The 25615-nt window shown below is 42.1% G+C and overlaps 1 protein-coding gene across 2 annotated transcripts in view; it reads left to right on the top strand.

Annotated features, from left to right (window-relative positions):
* Window positions 1-25615, top strand: part of LOC115594354 (replication protein A 70 kDa DNA-binding subunit-like) — a 48327-nt gene that overhangs the window by 5375 nt on the left and 17337 nt on the right. For both annotated transcript variants that reach the window (XM_030438392.1, XM_030438393.1), the window contains exons 7-13: window positions 6998-7346; window positions 9302-9404; window positions 9519-9587; window positions 12573-12765; window positions 18454-18590; window positions 19188-19336; window positions 21258-21387. In XM_030438392.1, the coding sequence (XP_030294252.1) occupies window positions 6998-7346; window positions 9302-9404; window positions 9519-9587; window positions 12573-12765; window positions 18454-18590; window positions 19188-19336; window positions 21258-21387 (1130 nt within the window). The remainder of the gene's footprint in view (window positions 1-6997; window positions 7347-9301; window positions 9405-9518; window positions 9588-12572; window positions 12766-18453; window positions 18591-19187; window positions 19337-21257; window positions 21388-25615) is intronic.

Here is a 25615-nt window from a genome sequence, read left to right as displayed (position 1 = left end):
TCCCTCATTTACGTTGCAGGTTCCCTCTACCATCATCTCGTCAATCAACTCTCCTTCCTCTTATTACACTATAAGTGCTGTGATCGGTGTATGCCAGACTACCGTGTAACTCAGGTAACGTCTACTACCGTGGCAAGCCCACTGACAATCACCACTCATGCTATGATAAACGAGAAACTAAATCTGCTACTAATAAACACTCAGTTAAAACTAAAACAACGCAAACAATTAAAACTGAAATAAGCAGCCCGAGCCACTCTCAGAGACGTGCTTTAGTGGAGAGATGCTAGAGTGACGTGGCTGCAGCCAAGCCAGCCTCCAAGCGAAGGGGGTTTGGCGGCTTGCTCATGGGGCATCATGGCAGAGCCCGGGAGGTTAACTGGCACCTCTCCAACTACCGGTTGAGTCTCCATAACAAGGTCTGGTCTTGAACTGGCCAAGTCCCTGCAGACAGGCTACTGCTGCCTGCAGGAGTGAACCCTGACCTCTGACATCCTCGTAGTGGGAGGATGTGGTTTTTCCTCCGGTGTCAGCAGAGTTGAAGGAAATAATTCCAAATGTTTCAGGAGTTTTAAAATTGTCCGAGCTCGACTTTAAGTGCTGTCAGTCGCAGATGACGCGGCACTCCGTGAGATTAATATTCTAAAAAACTAGTCGTTCAGCTGTAGGCGTGGAGTCAGAGGTTGTGACACAGTTGTCACTGGCGGTTCTGTGTTCACTTCTAAATATTCATCATCAGCTCTCCTTGAAATAGACTACCTTCAAACTGCTTTGCAGATGATATTTAAATTCCGAAAGGAGACATGCACTCGCTGAAGTGCTGTTAAAAAAAAAAAATTCATTATTCATCGCTAACCATTCTCTGCAGGTTTCCTTTGTCCTCACAACTCGCTGCCTCTCATCCTCTCTTTCTCTTTCATAAACACACAAACACACTTTTACACATTCGCTTTCTAACTCACTTTCTCCATTTATTGCTCTTTTGTTGTCTGTATATTCCTCTCATTCTCTTTTCCTACTGTATCCTCACCGACCGAGCACTCGTCAGAAAACAGAGGCTGTTGAATATGTTACCGGCATACATATCAGGACTCCGTATTGATCTTAATCACAAAAAATGAGGATCCCTGATAAATCTGTGCCCCTGTCTTTGCTCTGTTCATCACCCCACCTACTCATCCCCACCTATCATCCCTTCTCCAATTTCACCACCAGCTCCTTCCCTGTACCACTCCATCCGAATTGCGTGTGTATGAATATTGATGTTAATTACCCCTCGCCTGAAAATAGCAGTTCAGTCTGTGATTTCCCCAAGGTATGTGCTCACGAAACACACATTACACATACACATCCGCAAAGGATGGTATCATAAGAGGTGAGTGTTTGTTGAGCTCCATAACAGGAGCTTAAATCAGGGGAGTGGTCCGTGTGGAATTGCATCTTTTTACCCCCAAACAAATCTTTCCTCAAATGCCGTTCCTCAATATGGCAGATCATCCCTGCCAAAATGAGGCATTGCATAAATTATATTTTTGACAACAGCCAACAGTGGAGCCTGAATCACTGCTGATGGGGCTGATGCTACTTTACTGTGGGAGGTGAGGTAACACCTTGTGATTCTGTGGGCTGATCCGAACTGTTAAAGTCTTCTGGCATTAATATTGGTTTGAAAAAAATGCGTACAACAAAAGGCTGAGCGGTTGTTTTAGACACAAAGGGAACTTATTCTTAACTTTTTTCATATTTTCTGTGTTTTTGAATTTGTATGTGAGGCTTTGTGTGAGATCTGGGTTGAGTAAGTGCACACCTCATTAGAATTCAGTTCCACACAGGACAGAATACTGCGCTATTAAAATATTCTCAGCTTGATTAATTACACATAAGGCTTCAGGCGTTTATCTAATATCTGAAAAATTCAACATTTTGTGGCTAAAGTACCTATATATGTTCTTCTTACACAATATGATAAGTATATTATAATTGATTATTAAAAGCATCTGTGTGAAACAGCCTATAATCTCGGGCCTCCTCATATATTCCTGCTATTATATGCTGTCCAGCCTGTTTTTAGATCCCCTCCACACATGTATTAAGGCACATAAAACTTCTCTTAGTGTGTCTGACACGGTTTTATAGAGAAGAAAAAGTATATTTACCACAAGAGATGTGGCGAGATAAAAACACAACAGGTTGATTATGGTGAATTTTCATAATCAGGATAATTGTGATTAGAGATAATTGTGAATAATTTGAATTTGAATGACTTCAAAAACGCTGTGGAACTCACTGATGTACAGTCCTATATTGGTTTCTTTATTTAGTTTGAATTGCCTGTCATTCACAGAATCACGTTAAATTGGATGTGTGTGTATGTTGTTACGACCCTACAGGTCATAAATGTTTCTATTTGTCTGTTTTTATTATCCCTCTTTTACCTGTGTGAGTATGAGTGTGTGGGTGTGTGAGATTGGTTGCAGGTGTGTTTGAGTGGTTGTAGGTTGTCCCCGGGAGCTGATTGGTTCCAGCTTGGAAGACAAGGGTTTAAAAGCCGGCTCCTCCCAGTTCTTGGGGGCTCTCTTCTGCTGTCCAAGGCTGCTGGCAGTTGTGCGACTGTACATGCTTTGTTTGAATAAAACTATGTTAAAACGCTCGCTGCTGGTGGTGTTTGGGGAACAGGAAGAGGGGAGTCTCACCCTCTTGTTGCCACAGGGTTTCCTTCAGGCCCTGGTCGTAACAATTAGGGGCTCGTCCGGGATCTGAATGTCCATGAGGTGAAGTAGATGTGGTTTGGTTTAGTTTGTTTGTGTAAGTGGCCTTTAGTTAAGTGTAGTGGTCATCTCTTTTGTTAAGTTGTTGCTGCATGTTGTGTGTCTGTCTGAGCACCCTAACCAGTAAGCTGCTGGGCATTTTCAAGAATTTTTGCCACCTTTTGTTATTTTGCCTTGTCTTATTTTTGGTGGTAATCCTGGGTGGGGGTACGCTTCAGTGTTTCGCAGTTGACGAGGTTCCTGGTCTTTGGTGATTCACTGAGTTCAGCGTTTGAAGACGCCTCGAGCTCGGCAAGCCACTGAAGACTAGCTAGGTGAGTTGGCTACCTTTTGTAGGCAGGTCAAGTTGGGATGTCTTTACAGTTTCCCATCATTTTATAATTTGCACAGTAACATGGTTTTGTGTGAGATGGCTGCTTTTGTGTTGGTCACGTTGTGGTGTGTGGCCCTAATTAATACTTGTGTGCAGTAACTTCTGTGACTTTTTGGTTGTGGAACTGGACTCCACTTTTGTTGGGTCACTTGTGGTTGCAGCTTAAGTGTAAGCTGGCAACATTCTCTGTAGTGGTGACACTACTTTTTGTGTGTGGTTGCTGCAGTCCACTGTTGGTGTGGTCACACAGGTGTTACTGATTTAGTGTATTAATTAGTGTGATTGGCATGGTTTCATTCCCCAGATCAGTGGATCTTGAGTGGTGGATGTGGCTTCCCAGTTTGTCTGGTCACTTTTATCTCTTTTTGTTACACTCCTTTTACAGTAACATGTAGAGATCACAAGGTGTCCATTTTGGGTGTGGTAGTGGCAGTTCACTTTTGTTGGGTCACTTGTGGTTGCAGCTTAGGTGTAAGCTGGCAACATTTTGCATTCAAATGAACAAATGAATTCATTTGTTCCAACCTCCATCAAATTCCTAAATAATGCTGCTTGAGGCCGATACTTGTGCAATAATTTTTAGTGTTTTGATTATTATGGTGATCTTTTAGCATGTATTACTTATGTATAGTGTATGTGTTATGTTATGGGATATGTACAATACTGTTATGTATTTGTCAGTGATGGGATGGCTGATGATGTATTTGTCATTGTGGCTGTCAAGGCATTTATGGCGCAGCTGTTGAGTCCAAGACAAATTTTCCTGAACGGGACAATAAAGTATATCGTACATTTGTGTGTAGTGTTTACTACAGTGATGCCTTTTGTGTGGTGGCTGTTGCACTCCACAGTTGTGTTGGTCACCTGTTGCTGTTTTGGTGTGTGTGTTACCACAGTTGGTGTATTTAGTTTGTGTTCTTGTCTCATGGTGGTGGTGTTAGTGGGAGTGGCACCCACTGATTTGATTTTGGTCCTGTACAGGAGTGTTTTTATGTAGATTTGTTTTAAGGGGGAACAGACTTGTGATTGCTTACACCCAATTGCATAGAAATGTTCAGTTTTAAGGGGGGAGGTGTTGCGACCCTACAGGTCACGTTTCTATTTGTCTGTTTTTATTATCCCCCTTTTACCTGTGAGTGTGTGTGTGTGTGAGATTGGTCGCAGGTGTGTTTGAGTGGTTGTAGGTTGTCCCCGGGAGCTGATTGGTTCCAGCCTGGAAGACAAGGGTTTAAAGGCCGTCTCCTCCCAGTTCCTGTGGGCTCTCCTCTATTGTCCAAGACTGCCAGCACGTTATTTTGTACAAACCATTTTTGTTAATAAAACCATTTAAAAATGCTATTGCTGGTGGTGCTTGGGAATGAGAAGAGGGGAGTCTCACACTCTTGTTGCACCAGGGTTTCCCCTGGTCGTAACAATATGTAACAGTCTCCAAACTTAAAATTCACAGGATGATGAGGTTACCACCTTTATTTATCCTTTATTCATCCTCGAGACCTCATGATTAATGACATTTATTGATTCTTTCATTTTACTAACAAAATGTAAGTTATTCCCTTTTTTTTTTCCCCCCCAGTTTTTTATAAGTTAGGTTTTGTTTAAACGCTTTAAGAATATTTATATGGTTATCGGGATACTATTGTGACAGGCTAATCATGATATGACACATCAATATCCTCCCGTGCATTTTTACCAGATTAAAATCCTAAAAATGGCACCTAGTCTTTCCCTAATTAAGAATTCCAGAATATGTGAGAATGCAAGTATTAACTTCCTGAGTTTAATTGCGGGGTACCAGCTTCACTGTTTGGACTGTAGGATCCACATTTTGGACTGGAAGGCAACTTTAAACTAATCAGGTTTCCTTTAAAATAAGCCTCAGGGTTTCTTTCTGTCTGGCTGAAACTAAATATGAATGGTCACGATACATGAGTGTGGGTGAGACTAGTATTAACAGATTAATGCCTGGTGTCTTGGCCACAAGACTGATACTCTGATAACTGATCCTAATTATTCTTTTTTCCTATGACTAAAAGGCATGAGTACAGTAATTATGAAATTAATAATTGATTGGCAGCCCAAGAAAAACAGTTTAATTCACTGGCAAAAGCTGATGTTTAACAGGGAATTGAGTAACTCTACAGAGAGATCTGTGGGGAGAGTTTAACTTTCTCAGGCAGTTTATCATTTTGGCAGCTGCTCTTAGATCAGATAACAGTGCTGAATTAAGTTTCTACTGCCGGATGGCAAACTGGTAGTCGCTCTAACAATTATTATATACCATCGTCAAATTAATTTGCCCTGTTGTTGATCACTTTGGTGAATCCTCTGAGCTAAAAGTCCCCACAATGTGTAGAACTTCAAACCAGAAATCCGTTTAAAGAGGAACTCCACCGATTTTGAATATCAAAGTCTGCTTGCAGGCTTTGAGGAGTACTACTCCACATGTGGAAAAAAAAGTTGCATGAAGTCTTTTGTGGCTCCAGAGGGAGCTGCATGAAGTCTGATGAAAGTGACATCACTTGAGGCAGCGTCGGCTGCGTCTGAAGACTACAAGATTGGAGATGAGAAAAAATCTGGAGGTGTGGAGTTAGAAAGAAGCGAGCGTACCAGACCTCCGTGGTCTGCTCATATCTGCTTGAGGCTAGAGGCTCGAGGCTACATTAGCTGACATAAAACACCCATAATCTCCAACCAAACGGTTGACAGTCGAGTTGCATCGTGGGTAGTGTAGGCGTCAGGTTTGACAGGGAAGAACGTTATCTATGGTCCTGCTGAATCGGAATTTATTGGTTTTAAAAGAAATTGTCCATCATTAATCTATTATGGGGTTGCAATGCTTTATCGATGGAGTGGAATTGTTCAATTTCATGGTATATTAGTGACAATGGCATGAATGATTAACTACATTAAGTATTTGGCAGGGTTCAACATTAATGTGTTTTTTTCCTGACTGGGCAAGTGGGTCAGAAATCTGTTTGCCTAAATGAATCAATCCATCGCACTTTGTTCATATAGCGCCTTAAACAGTACAGTTACGTATAGGAAAATATAATAATGAGTGAAATAATACAGCACAACTAAAGTAGACAAATAACCAAAAATGATTAATATAGGAAATTAGACAGACCAAGGGCACAGTCTGACGTAGGCAGGAACAAACATTCATGCATATCGGAATGAGTCTTTATGTGCCTACATTACATTTTCTGGTCAGTGTGTGATGTTACTGTACGTGTACAACTCTCAACAGAGATGAGAAGTATGTAAGTCATTCCTTTGATACTTCCATCATCAGCTCTGGAAAACAAACAATTTGTCTGATTCTTTTTCTTATTATTACTTGCCAGATTTGGCCAGTGAGCTGCCAGATTTAATATTGGGTTTATGATAGTTTTGACTTGCTCTGGGTAATCAGAGAATCCTTGGTATCACACAGGTGGTTCAATTACATGGCTGAGGCTCACAATTATTACCATTTTCTTTTATATCTCTTTTAAAGAAATCATCTTTTAAATAACAGAAAACTGTGAAAGGTCTTCACAACTTCCAACAGCCTGAGGCAGCACTGTTCTTGTTTTTGCGCAACTAACAATCCAAACCCAAAACACATTCAGTTTACTTTTAATGAAACGGGAAAAGCATAAAATCCTCACAAACTACGGGGGTTGTAGAACCGATAGACACATGTTGTGGGGTTTGTTTTCTTTTTGGATAAAATGAGACGGTAACAGAATATTGTCAATCTCTGTCGACCAATGAATGCTAATTAGCTCATCTTTCAGCACCTTTACACTTGTTAATCTTGCCATTTTGTTAATTCAAAGTATTCATATAGGTATCTCACTTTGTTTCCCAGGAGCCCTTTCTCCTCCCCGAGGTAGCGGAAGAGGCTTTGTGGGAAAGTCACCCATGAAGGCTCCACCCTCGAAGTTTTCACCCTCACCAATGAAAGCTTCACCCTCGAAGTTTCAACCCTCGCCCATGAAGGCTTCACCCTCGAAGTTTCAACCCTCGCCCATGAAAGGTTCTCCCTCGAAGTTTCAACCCTCGCCCATGAAAGGTTCTCCCTCGAAGTTTTCCCCCTCGAAGTTTTCCCCCTCAAAGTTTTCCCCCTCGAAGTTTTCCCCCTCGAAGGCCGGAAGCTCGTCTCCAGATTCATCAACCAAAGTGATTTCCATTGCTCAGCTGAACCCCTACCAGAGCAAGTAAGTTAAAGCGTGTGGTGATGTCTGCATGTGCCCGCTCTCATATGCATTTATAATACGCGTAAAGAAATCACTTCAACGCGACTTCAGCTCTGTCGTGAATAATGACGCACTGAAACCTAACTTACATGCATCTCTTCCCAAATTGCAAGTCAACGCTGTACTGTTTGATTGCACTTGGGTTTTTTTTTCTCCTTCTGCTCATTCATCATCTGAACCATTTCCTCTCATGCTGTGACTCTACTTCCCCACTTGCTGCCATTTCTGAGTAGCACTTTGGGGCATGTTTTGAACTGCGTGTGTGTGTGTTTGTGCATGCATGTGTGAGCATTATTTTTTTTCCATATTGAGTGCGGCTGTGTGTGTGTGTGTGTGCGCTTGATAGTCAGCCCATCTGCATGGAAATGAAGTGAAATGACCGATCTTGCCTGAGAAACGAACACTTCAGCGGCAGGTACTGCTGGCTCTTTATGGGCTGCTGCTGAGGTTTTGATTCTGTTATTTGGCCTGGTGGGGAATTGGCCAACCTCGGTTTCTTTTTTTTTTTTTTCTTTTTTCATCCCCTTCCTTCCCTCTCACATTTTCTTTACCCCCTCCAGGGCTTCACTTTACTGCTGTTTTTTTTTTCCCTCTTTGCTTCTTATCATTTCTTCTGGCTTAAGTCTCTGACCTTAAAGTTTGCCAGAAAAAAAAAAAGAAGACAAGAGACGTGTACAGCAAGATGTAGTTGTCCAGATTGGAGTGGAGGAACCCTGTCAACTCTCCGCTCTATGTTTGGGCTCTGATAACGTAGCCCTGTTTGAAATTGCAAGCCGTAAAGATAACTGTGCCTCTAGGTGTTGTAATAAACTGATGACTGTTCTAACTTTGAAGTTGGAGGAGTACCTACAGTGAGTAAAAACAGATGACTTCAGCAGCTGTTCCTCTATGTATATTTGCGTAAAATGAAACGCCTGTGTGCCTGAGTGTGACACATAGCGTTACATCCAGCAGACTGTATACGGATGCTGTGTACGTGCACGCCGTCTATTATGGCCGCGTGCATCGGCTTCTCATCCCATTCTCCGGGTGTTAAGTAATAGCATCTAGAGCAGACTTTAATTGGCTTTTGGCTGCCATAAACCTCGGTGTAGCGGTCTTATCCATACTGAGCAGGGAATGGGGTTCACTCTGGGCCAGCAGCTGCTCTCATGATAGGGGATTTAATTGCAGGCAAAGTTATGGTATGAATATCCTCCACTGCACAATTATCAACGCAGTCAAAAAGCTCACTGCTGCATAAACTGCCGAGCTTGGCTGGCTGTTGTTAAAAACAGAACAAGAGGCACATTTTAAATGCATCCAGGAGTTGGCGGATGTACAACACCTAGTTCAGTCTTTGAAAAGAAAAGTTGCTGGATGCTATTTTTTTTTTTTTCCCCTTTCATGGAACTTTAAAAGGACCGGAGAAGACACTCGTCCAATTTCCTTGGGATTTGTTCTGTTGTGCAGTTGTGTTTCCCGTTGGTGACTGATGTGAGCGGAGTCGGGATGCTCATTAACAGAAAAAGGAAGTTTTTATTTAAGTGTCTTTGCAGCTTCCTTTGCAGTTTGTGCTGACCTTTAGACTGCAACTCCTGGTAAAAAAGAATACTTTGGCATAGGAAATGAAAACATGGTGGAAGGCAGGTAAAAGCATTTGCAAAGCGAAGACTTTGGTCAGTGGTAATGTTTTGATTCAGGTATTTTTCAGCTTCAAATAACTGAAATCACATTGTGTTTTAAAGGCTCATTTTCTGCAGAAGGACTCACTGGCATCTAGCAGTGAAAATAAGCATTAGTTGCAGTCCTGGAAAACATATTTATGAATGATATAGTGACTTAAACACTGGACCTTCATGACAAGATACAAGATACTTTTGTTGACATATACTTGTTGAAGAGCTAATTCTTTATAACCCTGTGTGTATCCCTAGGTGGACAATCAGAGCCCGAGTCACCAACAAGTCCAGTATCCGCAACTGGAGTAACTCTAAGGGAGAGGGCAAGCTCTTCTCCTTTGAGATACTGGATGAGAGTGTGAGTAGAGGACTTCCGTTGTGTGCATGCATGTTAACATACTGTACGTCACGCATGGCTGTTTTTCGTTTTGAAATGAAATACGGTTTAATGGAAAAATATGCTGGTCACCAGGGAGAGATCAGGATCACCGCCTTCAACAAGGAAGTGGACAAGTTTTACACTCTAGTGGAGCAAGGCAAGGTGAGCAGATCCCACTCACCCATTTCCATTCTCACCTCAAGCGATAAGAGTTTCCTGGAGACTTCACTTAAAAATGATAAGGTTTTTACATATTGCACATCGCCAATTGCTCAGAACGCTGCAAGGGAATGTTTGCTCTTACGTTCCAAATGTGATTCTGGTTTCATTTCAATGAAGTTGATTGAACAAACATTTTAAAGGGATATTCCGGTGTAAATTTAATCCATGGTCTTCAGCAACAGTACAAATAGGGTCTCAGCACATAGTCCGGAGCATCTAACCTCCGCTAGCTTAGCTGGATTTCTACTGAAAAGCTGACTAAATTTACCACTCTTCTGCAGCAGCTTCCTGTTGACGGGAAGTCCCGACGAGTCGATTACCGAGTGCAGTAGAGTTCCGCGGCTCATGGATGAAAATGTATGATTATGACTCCATGGAAAAGCAATCAAAGTTCATATGTGTCTTACCTGCCAGATTATAACAGTTATTATCGAGAGCGGACAGGGAAAAGAACGGAATTGAGCATTTCTAACCGCACTCGGTAATCGTCGCGTCGGGACTTCCCCGACCCGGAAGCTGATGGAGGAGAGTTGAAATCTGTTCTTAGCTTCACAATAGAAATCCAGCTAAGCTAGCGGAGGTTAGATGCCCCGGACTATGTGCTGAGACCCTATTTGTACTGTTGCTGAGGTTTGGTGCTGTTCTGAGCATTATTTGTGGCTTTTTGGTGGCGGTTTATATTTGGATCCATTTACTGCAGTGTATTGTTGTCGTGCGGTCGTTTCTGAGGATGCTAAAGCTACGTGAGCTAGCGCTCTGCAAACTTTATCTCTCGAGAGGGGGTCCTACCTGGTGTCACGGTGTGTTAAAACATGGATTAAACTTACACCGGAATATCCCTTTAAGGATGATAACACTTTGTCTAAAGGTGGTAGAAAATTAACTACCTGCAGATTCAGTTGCAGGTATCCATTTCGTGTGCACACAGCACCTCAAACAAATGCATCGTTGGTAAAATGGTGTCTAATAAACCCCTCTGTGAAATCCTCTTATGCCTGCAGGACTTCTGGTCAAAGAATGAGCCAGAGGCGAGTATTAAAAGGATTTTGTGGAAGGGATTTATATAGTCATATTTCACTGAAATATATACTGTCTGTGACATACTGAACATTTGAGTGGATAAATGCTGCAGCGTCGAATCTGATGTGTTGATAATGTTTATTGATATTGTGTGCATTTTCTCTTCTTTAACAAGTAATTGATACTTAATTGAAGCATTCCTAGGTTAGGTTAAAGTACAATGATGCAACCAATGAAGTCTACCTTCATACAAGACTCATATTCCACTTGTATGTTGAGAGCGGCATAGCTCGCTAATTACTCCTCCTCTCCATGGTGGTAGACAAGCAATCCCTCCATTGCGACTATTCTGGAAAAGATGGAGAGTGAGGTCTTTATTCTGTGCGAAAATGCATTCAAAAGTTTGGCCAAAGGTAATGTGAGACTTGAGCAGTATGAGTTAAACTACTTGTACAACAAAATGACCATGTATGCAATGAATAGAGGGAATCATCTTTCTGAAATAATTCACAATACATCTCGCGCTGAACAAGGACTCTGGATTTTGTCACCTCTCTGTGACAGTGTAGTCACGGCACAAGGGGATCTCTACACAGCGAGCACGAATGAAGGAGGAATGATCGCAGTGACCAATAAATCTTTCAGCGTACATTGGCTTGTGAATATTGGATTGAGACTGACTTGAAAAATTCAGAACTTACCCGCAAGCTCTTCTTACATTAATCATATAGATTAATACTTGAATTAAAGTCAGTCAAACACTGTTACATATGAATCTTTTTGGTCTTTAAGAATGCTGGAGGAAGCATCTGGTAATAGGATCATCGTTCAACCAGAGCGCCCTGATTCAAGACCTCGTGTCTGCAAGCGTCGGCTTTACTGTCCTTTAGTAAGAAATACCTGCCAGCTCCTGTTGCGTCACTGACACTGACGCTCACCTCCGACGTTGATGGAGTCCCTTAAATCTAAATTTAATACAAGAATTAAAGCATATACAGAAGGATCCGTACAAGGATCATGAATATTAAGGGATAATTTGTATTTGAATTAATTTCTTGTGAGACTATATTGCAACTAAGTAGTTAAACAAATGAGAATAATTAGAATACCAGTTAAAAGAACATCTGTTTGTGATTAACTGGGCTGTCGCCAGTCTAAACCCCCAGAACGTGCCCTTTGCATGTTCCCTTATACCTTTGCAATTACAGACAGGTAGAACACACGTTTAAGCTCTCGCTCATCTAAGTCCGGCCCCACAGAGCTTAATAACTCAATTAACCTCTGCCATCGTTTTGCCCGTCACACTGGTTCAGGTATCAGCCACTCACGGTGACTCCCAACACAGCCCCACATCCAATTTGTGCCCTCTGCCCTCCGAAGATAAATAAAGGAATGAATCCGTCTTCCCTCCGTGATCTGAGTATTGACAGAACAGTGAGTGGGTGTGACTGGCTCTGAGCGACCAGAATACTTATCACGTTAGTTTCATGCTCGTATCTCTGTGTGGGCTAAATCGGAGAGAGCCATCGAGAAGAACTTAGAGGCAGAGAAAGAGAGAGAGAGAGGGGGGATATTGGAGAGTGGGGAGAGTAAATGAAGAAGTGCGCCGCGCATATTGAGTTTAAATTGTGCTGTTTAGCGGACTCGCTCTCAGCTGCTTCTTATTTTCTGGTGAATTAGAGAAGCGATGGGGCCGATATGACACCACATCTTAGTTGGACCTGAAGGGTTTTTTTCCCATTCTCATTGAGCGGTTTTGGTAGAGCAGAAGCCCTGTTATAATTCTAATAATTTCCCTTGCAGGATCAATAAAGTGGTCGTCAGAGTCACTCCAGATTCACAAGAAATAACCGGTCTGACTAGGGCTAATTTTATAATACCACCTTGCTCGCCCATTCTCTGCAGGTGTACTACATCACCAAGGGTACGCTGAAGGCGGCCAACAAACAGTACACCACAGTGAAGAACGACTACGAGATGACCCTCCACGCTCACTCATCCATTGTGCCATGTGATGATGGTCAGGGCATCCCCGCAGTGCACTGTGACTTTGTGCCCATCGCAGAGCTAGAGAACAGGGACAAGGACGCCATAATCGGTAAGAGAAGAAGTTCCGTTTTTGTTTTTATTGCGTTAACATTAAGTGAGCAGGTAGAGCTTTAGTGCCAAGTGGGGAAAAAGGGGGAAATATGACGTGACGTGGCTGCTCGGGTGTTTTAGCCTCACAAAGCCAGATGGCCGATCACAGGCTCAGTATTTGCAATCAAGACTTGAAAACCTGAATAGTCAAGTGATCCAGACATAAATGTGTCAAACCAATCAGTAATCTGCATTGAGGGCTCAGGTGATGGCGTAACTCGTAACTCGCTACAACCTTGTACCAATGTAACAAAGTGTCAAAGAAAGAAATGACATGTGAACCAGAAAACGATCTCGAACTTTGAAATTAAAGGTCAAATCAACGATTTAGCCCCGCCCCCCAAGGTCACGTCCGACAGGCGTGCCAAGAGGGAAGAAAAACACACACGGCATGTCGTAGTCCGGCGTGTTGATTTGGATTGGGTCCGTTGAAAACACCAGGTTTTCCCATTAATTTTAATGAGGGTAGTCCGCTGCAGAAAAAGTTGAGAGGGAGTCGACTTTTAGAGGAGCGCAGCCCGACGTCACGTTGAGTTGGCCAGTCTCATAAACTGGCATTCAGACTGCGACCGAAGCCACAGTGGAGTGTAAAGTAATGTGTTGTGTGTGTTCACTCAGTGTGACTTTGTGCACCAGTAGGTCCAGCATGCTAGTAGCAGAACAACATAGCAGCTTCATCTTTCTGCAAACTGATCAGCTGTAGACAATCGCTGTTGGTGGTTTAACATAGAATGAAAATTACAATTTCACACTGCTGAGCTTCAAATCCTGCTGTCAGAAATCAGAGGATGAAAAGATAAGTTTGCAGAAATTGGTTTAAAATATTCATATGACATCTGTCATCAGAGCAGATCTGCACTCTGGCAGATATATAAAGACTAGATGTCTTTCTAAACCAAAGCAGTCAATGACTAATGTGTCAGATGGTCAAGTGACAGTCTGTGACCTGCAGAAAGCCCCTGAGGCAGCTGTCGGAGTGAGAGAACTACTGACCTGTAAAAGTTTCTGCACCAAAATATGCCAATATATGACGCAGGGCTCTTAATATCTACTTATTTAATGCAGCAGCAGAGCGGTGACGTTTGGAGCCACACTGCTCCTCATCAGACATCAGTCTGCTCCTCATCAAACTGATTGAACCCTGCAGTGTGCAGCGTCTTTTTGTTTAATGTTTCGCTCACTTTCATCCCATCAGCTGCACTTTCTGGTTAGGATTTCTGTGTAAGCTCCTGTTTCTCTGAAATATGCAAATACAATCTAAAACAGATCTCATTCATTGGCAGAACTGACTGATATATTTGCTTGGTTATGTGTTTTATATTCCTGCTAATTTCAACAGCCTAATTAAACTCAGATCAAGGTTATTATTATGATTGCAGCTGAAATAAGTGTTTTTTCCCCCCCTGGAGGGAGCCAGACTATCTTTACGTGATTGTATGATACTTGTGAATTGATTTTATACCTGGGAGAAAATTAATGGTTCTTCTATGAGGCCCATAGAATAACCGAAAAGTGGACGGTGTTGTCGAGCAGGGAGACCATCTGGGTTATCAACGGCATCATTTCTCTGACTGCTCAGTCAACCCAGGCAATTACAGGTTACAGATACAGAACGTGACTGACAGGCACGTGCCAGTCAGTCATGTTCCAGGTATAAAATACATTATGTCAGGGTCGAAGGGAAGGTTAATTCAGGCATATTGTAAAGAGGAGAGATAAAAAGGTGATAATGCTCATTCCACTGTTTTTATGAAGGTTAGTTGCGGTGTCTGCCCTCTGCGTCCGACAAGAATGTCTTATCTCCGCGACGGGTAAATTGGGATGATGAAAATGTAGATTGGGGTTCAAATTAGTGATTCAACAATCTGCTCCTGGCAGTCTTCTCAATGTTATTAGTGGGATGATGCACAGGTGTGACAGTGATGTTTCTGTGAACGCGACCATGAGGATGTCATTTTTTTTTTTTTAAACTAATCTCAGCCTGTGTGCAATTTAAAGGGTGATGACATAAAAATTCATGTTCGTTTTTACCTGTGTCCATTTTTTGGACTTGCTTTAAAAATGTTGATTTAAAAACACATTTATGAATAGGGCTCTTAAAGCTGTAAGCATCATTTTAGCTAGCTTTGTGTCTGGTTTGGCTTCCTGTTTGGAAGTATAAACCATCACCAGGAGCACTAGAATTGGTACATTTTCCTGTCCCACCATTCCGGTGGTACCAGAACAGGAGGATCCTGATCTCTGCCTTCCTGAGCCGACAGAACCACCTCTTTATGGAGTTCTCTGTCCTGATTGGATAAAGTGGGCAGGGCTTCACGTAAATGTATTTTCTCTATAACTGAATGAGCGGGGGAGGAGAGACATGAGTTACTGACCAAACACACTCTGACAGTGAAAACCTAAAATAATGCTTACAGCAGATTTACTCCCTGATGATGTGACATTTGGCCATATTGCAATTTCAATAATACTGTGATGATTTGTGCAACACTATTTCACATCTGTCTCATTTACCCAACACACCCAACAGCACAGGTTTCTGCAGACGTCCACTACTGCACAGGGTCAGCAAAGCACACAGCAACTGCTGGATGTGGCACAAGCACGGCTGTTATTTCTTATAAGTGTCGGACACGCCGTATTACAGAGCAAATTAATGGTCGTAAAGAAGTGCAAACAACATGCCGTAACCTCCTGAGAGGATGATTTGTGTGGGTTCATTCGCTGCGTGATTACATTGGTAATGCACAGCAGCACACTCCACAGTCAGCGTAGAGGTGCACTGAGCCGTTTACCTGCAGGAGTGTGTTTGTGTCGGGCGCAGAGGGCCAGCGTTACATGTCCTGTGTGTCATCTGTTGTCTCTCCATTCACTCCCCCCTGAACTCCCTCTCTCCCTGCGTCTTTGTTAAATAGGGGATTATAACACAGTAATGAGAACTGTCAGCCTGTTCCTGTGGTGATAATGGAGTTCAGAGGTGGATGACATCGTCTCAATCATAATGGAATTAAGGAGGGCTGAGAGAGCACAGACGGAGAGCAAGGGAGGATCGGGGAAGAGGGAGGGAGAGTTTAGCAGACAGGAGGAGGCCCGGTCTGCAAAATCTATATTATAACTCTGTCCAGCTGTTGGAGCTGCAATGTCAAGTAATTATAAAACGGTCGAAAGAAAATAAATTGCCAACCTTTTCCGATTATTGATGAATTTCTTTTTATTAATTTTTCCACCTTAAGTGTTGAATATTTGCCAATTCAAGCGTCTTCAATTCCATTAATCATTAAGATAACAGGCAAAATAATCGACAATGAAAATAATTATTAGTTGCAGGCAGTTTATTATACGCATGGTTGCTAGATGGACACCATGATGTGATCAATAGACATTGATTAAGCCATTTAAAGGTGTCCTGCGTAGTCTCTGACCAAGAGGAGTACTGTGGAGCAGTGATTTTATACTCATTACCACTGATCGACAGATAGAGGTGATAACAAGCAAAGAAACTAAGCGGTGTGCCAACAAAGGCAAGAGAGAAGAAGACTAATCTCGGTATACAACTGTAAACAGGTCACCGTTTAAAATATTTATTATAAAATGTTTTATCTGTAAGGACCGAAGGATACGTACGACTTGTTTTGCAGAGTGACAACATTAAAGGGCATGTTGAGTTGATCATCGGATTAAAATGACAAAACCTCTGCTGCTCACAGGTTCAGCTGCCTGAAAATGCATTTTAAGACTCTACATCAGAATAAAGAGGCCTTTTTAAATGATCAGTGCCACTGGCATTGTTGTTTTTTTTATTTTATAGACTAAAGGTTTAAATTTGTACACATACTCTTAAAAGTCTGTGTCAGGGATCCCAAACTGAGCCAAAACTGAAAAATGAATGGTGGGTGCCAAAAGTAAAGCCTATTGTTGAAATGCAAAATGTTACTTGGATCTTACTTTGCTTCGCCTGCTGTGGTCAGATTAAGAAAAATGATGTGTTTAAAGACCTCTTAAAACATCTGGTCGGTCAAATCAGAACCATATAGCAGGCCACCTTTGGCCCCCGGACCTCATTTTGGGCCGCCCTGCTCTGTTAAGAGCACTGAGATTTATGTTGTTTATTTCGGGCATGTCAATTCATAAACATCACATTTCACATTGTTCAAATAATACAATACACAGATGCATTAATCCTGTCTCCAAACACGATTTCCTGATTTAATCTTTATTTGTTTCCTTTGTATTTCACTAACCTTGTGACAATCCTGTTTGTCGAACAATAAGCGCCTCATAAATTAATTTGATTTGTTCTGATTTAGTGTTGAGTATTAGTCACGCCGGGCCACGCTCTTCACCTTCTTAGAGCTCGGCGCTGACTGTTCCTCAGTGCGGTAATCCTGAATGAAGTTTTTAGGCCTTGAGCATGGCAGGAAACATGAATGAGGAATGAGTGTGTTTGCTGTGATTTGGAGTGTGGGTCTGGGGTGTTAGCCAGGATGTTGTGACATTTATGCCAGTCTGCTCTGACTTGGCAATATCAGAGGGATGTCAACACTACGCTGTGTTGCGTCTTTACCGCTCAGATGTGTGATACCACTTCCTGTTATTTAGAGTATATATTCAGGAGGCATTTTTACACTTAAAGGGATATTCCGGTGTAAGTTTAACCCATGGTCTAAATCACTGTGAAACTGTGTTAGACTCCCTCTCGAGAGATCAAGTTAGCAGACCGCTAATTTTACGGAGTTTTATCAACCTCAGAAACGACCGCACGACATCAATACACTGCAGTACATGGATCCAAATATAAACCGCCACCAAAAAGCCACAAATAATGCTCAGAACAGCACCAAACTTCAGCAACAGTACAAATAGGGTCTCAGCACAGTCCGGGGCATCTAACCTCCGCTAGCTTAGCTGGATTTCTATTGTGAAGCTAAAAACAGATTTCAACTCTCCTCCATCAGCTTCCGGGTCGGGGAAGTCCCGACGCGACGATTACCGAGTGCGGTTAGAAATGCTCAATTCCGTTCTTTTCCCTGTCCGCTCTCGATAATAACTGTTATAAACTGGCAGGTAAGACACGTATGAACTTTGATTGCTTTTCCATGGAGTCATAATCATACATTTTCATCCATGAGCCGCGGAACTCTACTGCACTCGGTAACTGACTCGTCGGGACTTCCCGTCAACAGGAAGCTGCTGCAGAAGAGTGGTAAATTTAGTCAGCTTTTCAGTAGAAATCCAGCTAAGGTAGCGGAGGTTAGATGCCCCGGACTATGTGCTGAGACCCTATTTGTACTGTTGCTGAAGTTTGGTGCTGTTCTGAGAATTATTTGTGGCTTTTTGGTGGCGGTTTATATTTGGATCCATTTACTGCAGTGTATTGTTGTCGTGCGGTCGTTTCTGAGGTTGATAAAACTCCGTAAATTAGCGGTCTGCTAACTTGATCTCTCGAGAGGGAGTCTAACACAGTTTCACGGTGTGTTAGACCATGGATTAAATTTACACCGGAATATCCCTTTAATACCATGTCAGGACATCTCGTCATATATAACATATTACTTTCTTCTTCTTACCTCATTCGGAGCTTATTTATCTACTTGTATCTATGAGCTATCTATAAAAGGGGATGTAAAATGACTCTTTCTCTCTGCAGATGTGATTGGAGTGTGTAAGAGTGCAGACGATGTTTCCCGTATCACCACCAAGACCAGCAGAGAAGTCTCCAAGAGGGCCCTCAACCTAATAGACACAACTGGCAAAGAGGTGGCAGTCACATTGTGGGGGGAGGAGGTAATAACTATAATCTCTCTCTCTCTTTCTCTTTCTCTCTGTCTCTTCTTGCTCTCTCGCTCCGTGTCAGGGATGGATTTGTGGTCCAACATAAAAACACATCGAGCAGGCTATAATTAATTGTGTGTTTATGAAGGTGCCCATGCGTGTGTGTGCCTATGTGTCCGTGTCAGTAACACATCACTGTGCGTGCTCTTGCGTACAAAGCCGTTTGATTGGGTTTTCTGGGCTGTAAAATTTGGATCGGTCAAATCATCCCAGTGACCTTCAGGAGTGTTTTGGACCAGAGTCCCTGATTTGAGACGGAGGGCTAAATAACTCTCAAATGTGCATGAAATGGCACTATTCTTCTCTAAGCTCATTCAATCTGCAAGAGCTAATCCCTCCTCTTTGCCAAAATCCAAAAATGACTTTCAAATTAACTTGTAGGTTGTCCAATTATAAAAGCAAACTACACCACATATTACTTTCTGGTCTCTCCAGCAAGCCGCAGACTGAACATATAAAAGGACAATAACACAACTGCTTTTGTCGTCTTGTATATTCACCATCTTCCTCTCCTCATTACTGTCATTGACACAGTTCTTCTCTCTTCAGGCGGAGAAGTTTGACGCTTCTGGACAGCCTGTGGTCGCCGTCAAAGGGGCTCGCTTGTCTGATTTCGGGGGCAGATCTCTCTCTGCTTTGTTCAGTTCAACAGTCATGGTCAACCCAGACATACCGGAGGCCTTTAGGCTGAGGGCCTGGTGAGTCACGCTGGTGTGCACGCTTGCACCACCGCTCACACAAGCAGAATTGTCCACACATTGCTGTCACGCTGGCATGTACAGTGCACACAGACATTCACTCGCTTTATTTCAAGCACCACACAAGACACGGTATGTCTAAACAGACCAATCAGAGAGATTTTAGAGATCTTCTTGTTGTTGTGATGCTCATATTGGTGAAATAAGCTAAGCATGCACACATATAGATGGAGAAAAAGCGCAAAACTCTGGTAATCACGTGTCGGGAGACATGGTGGCATGTGCAGCGGGACTGTAGACAGGATGTAGTCGGGATCGGATTGAGTTAATAACAGAAAATCAGAACATGGATATTTCTGGATACCAGCTCTGAACTGCTACTTTACGTGCACAGAAAGATGGATCCCTGTTAGTAGTCCCTGTGGAAGGATTTTAGATTATGACTCATTCACTCATTAACGCTGTTCCCAACTCTGGCCACCGCTGAAATATATATGTGTTTATTCTTATTTCTATGTGAGTGTGTACATATCAATGCTCCAGCGTGATTGCCTGTGTGGCGCACCGAAAGCTATTCTTAGGTAGAAAATTGCGTCGAGCGGCACGCTCACAGCTTCAAAGTGTGAATGCAGTGCATAAAGAAATGTGTTTGTAAGTACCTGTGGGCATTATTCTGTTCGTATATAACGTCTGTTATATACATTTGACAAACTGCTCCATCAGCAGTAGCTTGTTGGCCACTTTTGTGTGTGCGTTGCATTAGTTACAGCCGTAACTTGTGAGGGAGAGGGAGAACAGGGCCAGGCTCCATTGCTCCAGCTTTAATCTTGGTCTTATTAGTCTCCGGTCAATACACCATCTCATCCTGACATTCAAAGGGCTAAAAACTAAAAAAAAAAACGGTGCCCTTCCTTCCTACCATTCCTCCTTCCATTCTACTCTAATCCCCAGGTCTTTTTCTCCTGATCTCTGCCGCTGTTTGGTCCTCTCTACAGTTTACATGCTGACAGTAGTGAGCGAATGATAACGAATGCTATTCGAGGAGCAGACACACTGTTTTCTAGTCCTTTTTAACATGTAGGTCTGCGCTTTACAAAGACAAAGAATGTCTGTCTGCCTCCAGTTCCTGTGGCGCTGCGCTGCTTTGTGGGGTTGTTTTGACCAGGCTTTGCTTGCATAATTGAAGGAAACTGATGAATTTGGATGATGCCTTGATTAGATTTCTCTGCTCGGGTGGAATACAGAGCAGGAGTCACACTGATGCATTAAGATTTGAAAGGGAATATTAAAAAGGTAGATAAATTAATAGACGGAGTGGGTAGACGGAAAGCAAGACGGAGGAGTTTAGCTTCTCCTCGGCGAAGAAACAGACATGTAGGAAGGAAACGTATGCAGATATGAAAAGCTGATTGATTTACGAATGCGTTTGTCCGTGACAGACAGCCATATGTCAGATAGAATAGATTGCAGGATACAGATGCAGTGCCTGTAAATCAGTTCAGGGATTAAGGGAGGTAATTCAGTCATGACTGAAGATGATTTCTTTAGATAATAGTAGACATGGTGCCGAGTGTAATCCAGTCTGTCGATGCACATTCATGTATGTCAACAAACACACACACACACACTTGCTTTCACACTCTCATTATGACAAAGCGGTAGATCCACTCCTTGACACTCACAGATAACTAAAATTGATTGTGTGTCTTTTGTAGTTTAATAACCTCAGTGTCCAGGGAACATTAGTCGTGTTCTCATTTGACTCCAGAAACCCTCTTTTTTCTTTTTTTATCCTCTACCTTCGCTCTCAATAATGCATGTCATATTTACCATATATATGTGTTTGTGCGGGTGTAGAAGCATGTTTGCGCATGCATTTACTCGCACACATGTGCCGTGTGTTTTAATGTCCACACTGTAGGTTTGATCGGGAAGGCTACGCGGCGAACAGCCAATCCCTGACGGAGACGAGGTCAATGGGCAGCGGAGCGAGGATGAACTGGAAAGCACTGAGCGACATTAAGGATGAAGAAATGGGACACGGAGAGAAGGTACAGGCTCAGCGCATCCAAAGTCTGGGAGTTACATTAACCTTTTTGTACTCCAAGCTAATGGCTTGTGAGTGGTCAACTTTCACCATTCATTGGAAAGATTACCATTGTTTGTTTAGATGGTGGAGAGGCAAATATACCAGCCTCATATTGTACCAGAATTTGACTAATGGATGAAGCCGCTTTTGAGCCCTGCATGATGCACACATAGAGACAGAGATGTCAGTAGTGAACATACAGAAAAATAACACTTTTTAAAGGCTTTCTTCACCCAAATGACAATAAATATCAGAAGCAGGTGTATAAGAACCGGAGCAGATGAAACCTAAATTAATCAACTCAAGGCTGTTAATATCTTTCCATCTGTCTCCGTCGAGCAGCGCTTGAACATTGTTCAGTCGGCGCTGAGTTTGAAGGAGAGACTGAAGTAAAAGTTAGTTGAAAAACAAAATGGAAATCGTTGTTTTCCATTTGGTCTGAGACCAGTCAGCTGCCCGATCGGTGCTGAGCATGTGCAACTCTCAGAGATAAGAGAGAAGCGAGATGTCTCACTCCTTAGCGACTCTTCTTATTAGCTCCAGAAAAAATTACGTGACTTATGCAGAATATTATGGATTCAGACTTTTTCAAACAAGTTTAACGTGTTCTGGATGTAGTCTGACGAGGTATATCATCTATTGCTTTCTACTGTTCCTGTTTTTAAGGCGCTTTTGGGATGATGAGTCAATTGCTGATTATTAACGGGTTTACCAACATTTAAAAAACCTGCATATACGCTGTAATTTAGGTGTAAACGTGGTATTAAAGGTAAGCGGTAAAATATGTATGTTTGGTCGTTTTCTGGATTAATTGATCTTTTGAAGGAAAATCTCCCACAAAACAGAGTCGAGTGATGTCTACTTAATTTGCACATCCTTTTAAATATCATGTATTGTGTTTACATGGATAATAGGCCTTACAATTTTCAGTATTGATTGATCTACTAATTACTGGCTTGTCTGATTATCTAAACATGGGTTACAACATGCCCATAACACGTGAACCCTTGAGACCAAAGTGTAATCTACAGTTGAAATTGTCCAAATCCAAAATGTATTTTGGCTCATAATTTAATGGAAGAGAAGAATGTTTGGAGTTTTTGCTTGATAATAGATTTATTTGATCAATTTATCAATCCAGCTCTAAAACTAAACTGTAGCTGTTCACAAATCAGATTAATAGAAGTAGGTCAGATCTTTTTATTCATGTAGTTGGAACTCATAGTTTATTAATTCACTATAAATGGTCTTGAACATGGAAAAGAATAACTTGAAGACTAAGTGGTGAAGATAGAAACTTTGGTTTGATGTCTTAATTTCTCTAAATGTGTTCCAGTTAACAGTTTTTCTGTTTCATTGACTCTGACTGTAGATTGATTCAGGAACGTGACTGATTCAGTGCGGTCCAGAATGGAAGATGTAAGAACCGCAAGCAACTGTGACACTTATAATTTAGCTAAAAGCGTTTTTCACATGGCTGTGTAACTGAAGTTTTTAGTGAGTCACAGAACAGGGGACGTACAACGGATCAGGTGGAAATGAAGCCACGAGGTCTGTCACTTCAAAAAGTAAATCTTGTTATTTGTGTCACAGTTTTTAGTCAGATCTCTTTATGAGAAGTTTGGCTGGAAGCAGATTGAGATGTGAGTCAGAAAATCCTCCTCTCGCTCGGGCAGCTGGCTACTGTTTGAAGACGAATGAAAGGAAAAACCTCCACAGATGATGCAACATCGGCGTAGCTACAGTACAGCAGTTTGATAGCGGAAAATCTTCCAGCGTTGTAATACAAACACAGTAAGCACCGGGTTTTGGTTTCAGTCACTGAGAATCAAAGATTTAGAACTTCACTCCCTTGCACCAAAAGTTTTTGAGTCACACGGGACGACTCCGTCATGTTGACGGACTTTGACGTCTCCCATAGCTTCTTGTCGAAAACAGATTAAAATCCAATCGTCTGATGTTTTTCAAGAATGTCTAAAAGTCCCCCTCCAGGCAAAAATATGTTTTCTTCTTGTTCCTGCAGTTGGATATTTGAGCTTCACTGTGTAGAGAGATGTATGTGCAGAGTTTGACACTTGAAAGCTGTTTGCACATTCATCCGCTGAAGATGACTTTTCTCTGTGTCGACTGATTTCAAGAGGCGGGCCTACGAGAATGATCTGTGACGTCACAAATGTTCCAGCTGATTCCCGTGTGTGTCCAAACTTGAAGCTTGCAGCCTGCCGTGCACAAACACTAACAAAAGACTTTACAGGGAAGCAGAAGACATCTCCTGTGAGGCAGTTGAACTTTTGAAGTGACACATTATTTCCATAATCACAGTTTCAGGATTCTTTAATAAGGGAGAAGGAGTTGATGTCATTTGAGGGAACTTACAAAGATAATACAACACATTTTGCAGGGAAAAACACATTATTAGCCAAAGTACTGGGTGTTCTAAACATCTTAAAACATGTCTGGAGGGGATTTTTAAATGAGAAGAAACCACAATATTTTTCTAACCAACTAGTGAACACCAGAAACAAACACAGAGGCCAGTTGGGGGTTTCTCTTCCCACCTAGAGCTGCTGTAATTTACAGAGCCATTACAGAACTCTTTACCAAATCATGTTGTTATAACAAATACCAGAGCTTCTTACTCATACGACAAATTGTACAAACAAACAGCTGATTCATCCTGCTTGCTGATAAATGACGTGATGACAGCTGTTTGTTAGTAATGATGCTAAGTAATTGTATCGGGAAGAAACTACTGGAAAAAGGGTCCAAGGTAGACTGGAGCACACACCTACAGACCACAAACTGTTATGAGAGGAGTAACATTTCAGCCTCATGTGCAAACCTCTGACAGACCTTTTAGTTGTAGTTCCCTATGCTACTCACAAAAAGACACTGTAGAAAGTATACTAGCTAATGAGTAGATAGTTAAAAAGTAACTCCAACAATTCTGGAGTCTGTTTTAATGTCTTCGGGAGCATCACTGCATATGTAAAAAAAAAAAAAGGAAAAAGTGGTATGAAGCTCCAGAGGAGTGCCTCCAGTGATGTCACTCATAAGCTGTTGCCTCATGGGTAATGTAGGCGACGGCTTTTAGCAAAAAAATAAGAATGTGTGGAATAAAAAAAGGTGACGTCTCTGGTTCTGCTCCATGGATTTTAATCATTTGTTTTCGAAACTGCCAGTGTTACAGGAGAGCAGTGCTCGACGTGGCGCCTACATTACCCACAATGCAACAGCCCCTGAGCGGCATTACCGGAGGCAGTTTATCCGCTTACATGCAGCTTCGTCTGGAAAAGGCTTTATATTTTTCCACAGAAGCAGTCGTGCTCCCCGAGACCTGTTCACACTTTTTAATGTGTAAAATTGTTGGAGTTTCCCTCAAGTCACAAAGTTAAAACTTCTCATGGTGGAGGATGAGTTCAAGAGGCTCCTTCGTCTGGTGGTACGATAGTGGATCCTTCTGTATCTTTTGGCAGACGGCAGCAGAGTAAACAGACTGAAGAAATAAACGCTTGATTACCTGCTCGTACCACCCCGTCTATATGGCTTCTGGTTTTCTAGCCACGCACATCAGGGAGGCTGAAAACATCTCCTGCCTCTGAACAGGTTTTTATATCAGAGCAGCTGAATGGTGATTTGTTTATTTAGCCATATGGAGATTACACCGAAGGGCTCATTTAAAACCATCACAGAAGATTTTCTGTGAACAGACGATTTGGATTTGGTGATTTTTTTTTTTTAAAAACTGACCGCTTCTCGGTGTTATTTGAATGTGAGCGTTTAGACAAACACAAATCCACAGTCGGTGTCCTATTCATTGTAAATGGAGCGGTTCTAGGCTGTGACTTAATGGATTAGAGTCACGCCTCTCTTGTTTTAGCTGTGGGAGGGTGATAGTGGAGCACACATATGTCAGCTATACTGATTCAAGCTGCTGTATGCTGTCGGAGGGGCATGTGAGAGCTCTCGAATTGATCCGTATGCCAATTTAAGAAGTGTTATCACACAGACTTATCATGCTTTCGACTAAAAGTAGAGTGCATGTAAGCGGTATGTTCCACTCATAAACTTCCCGCCTAATTAATTAGGTTTATCTCTGACTAGTCTCCGTCATCCCTCTCGTTTAATTAGCAGCCACTTACGAGTAAGCTTCAAGATCAGTTTCGTTTCTAATAAAAAAAATTCTAATT

Source organism: Sparus aurata, chromosome 13 (genome assembly GCF_900880675.1).
Source record: "Sparus aurata chromosome 13, fSpaAur1.1, whole genome shotgun sequence".
NCBI classification, from domain to species: domain Eukaryota; kingdom Metazoa; phylum Chordata; class Actinopteri; order Spariformes; family Sparidae; genus Sparus; species Sparus aurata.
The sequence above is the reverse complement of the archived record's forward strand: the minus strand, read 5'-3'. Positions and strand labels throughout refer to the sequence as shown.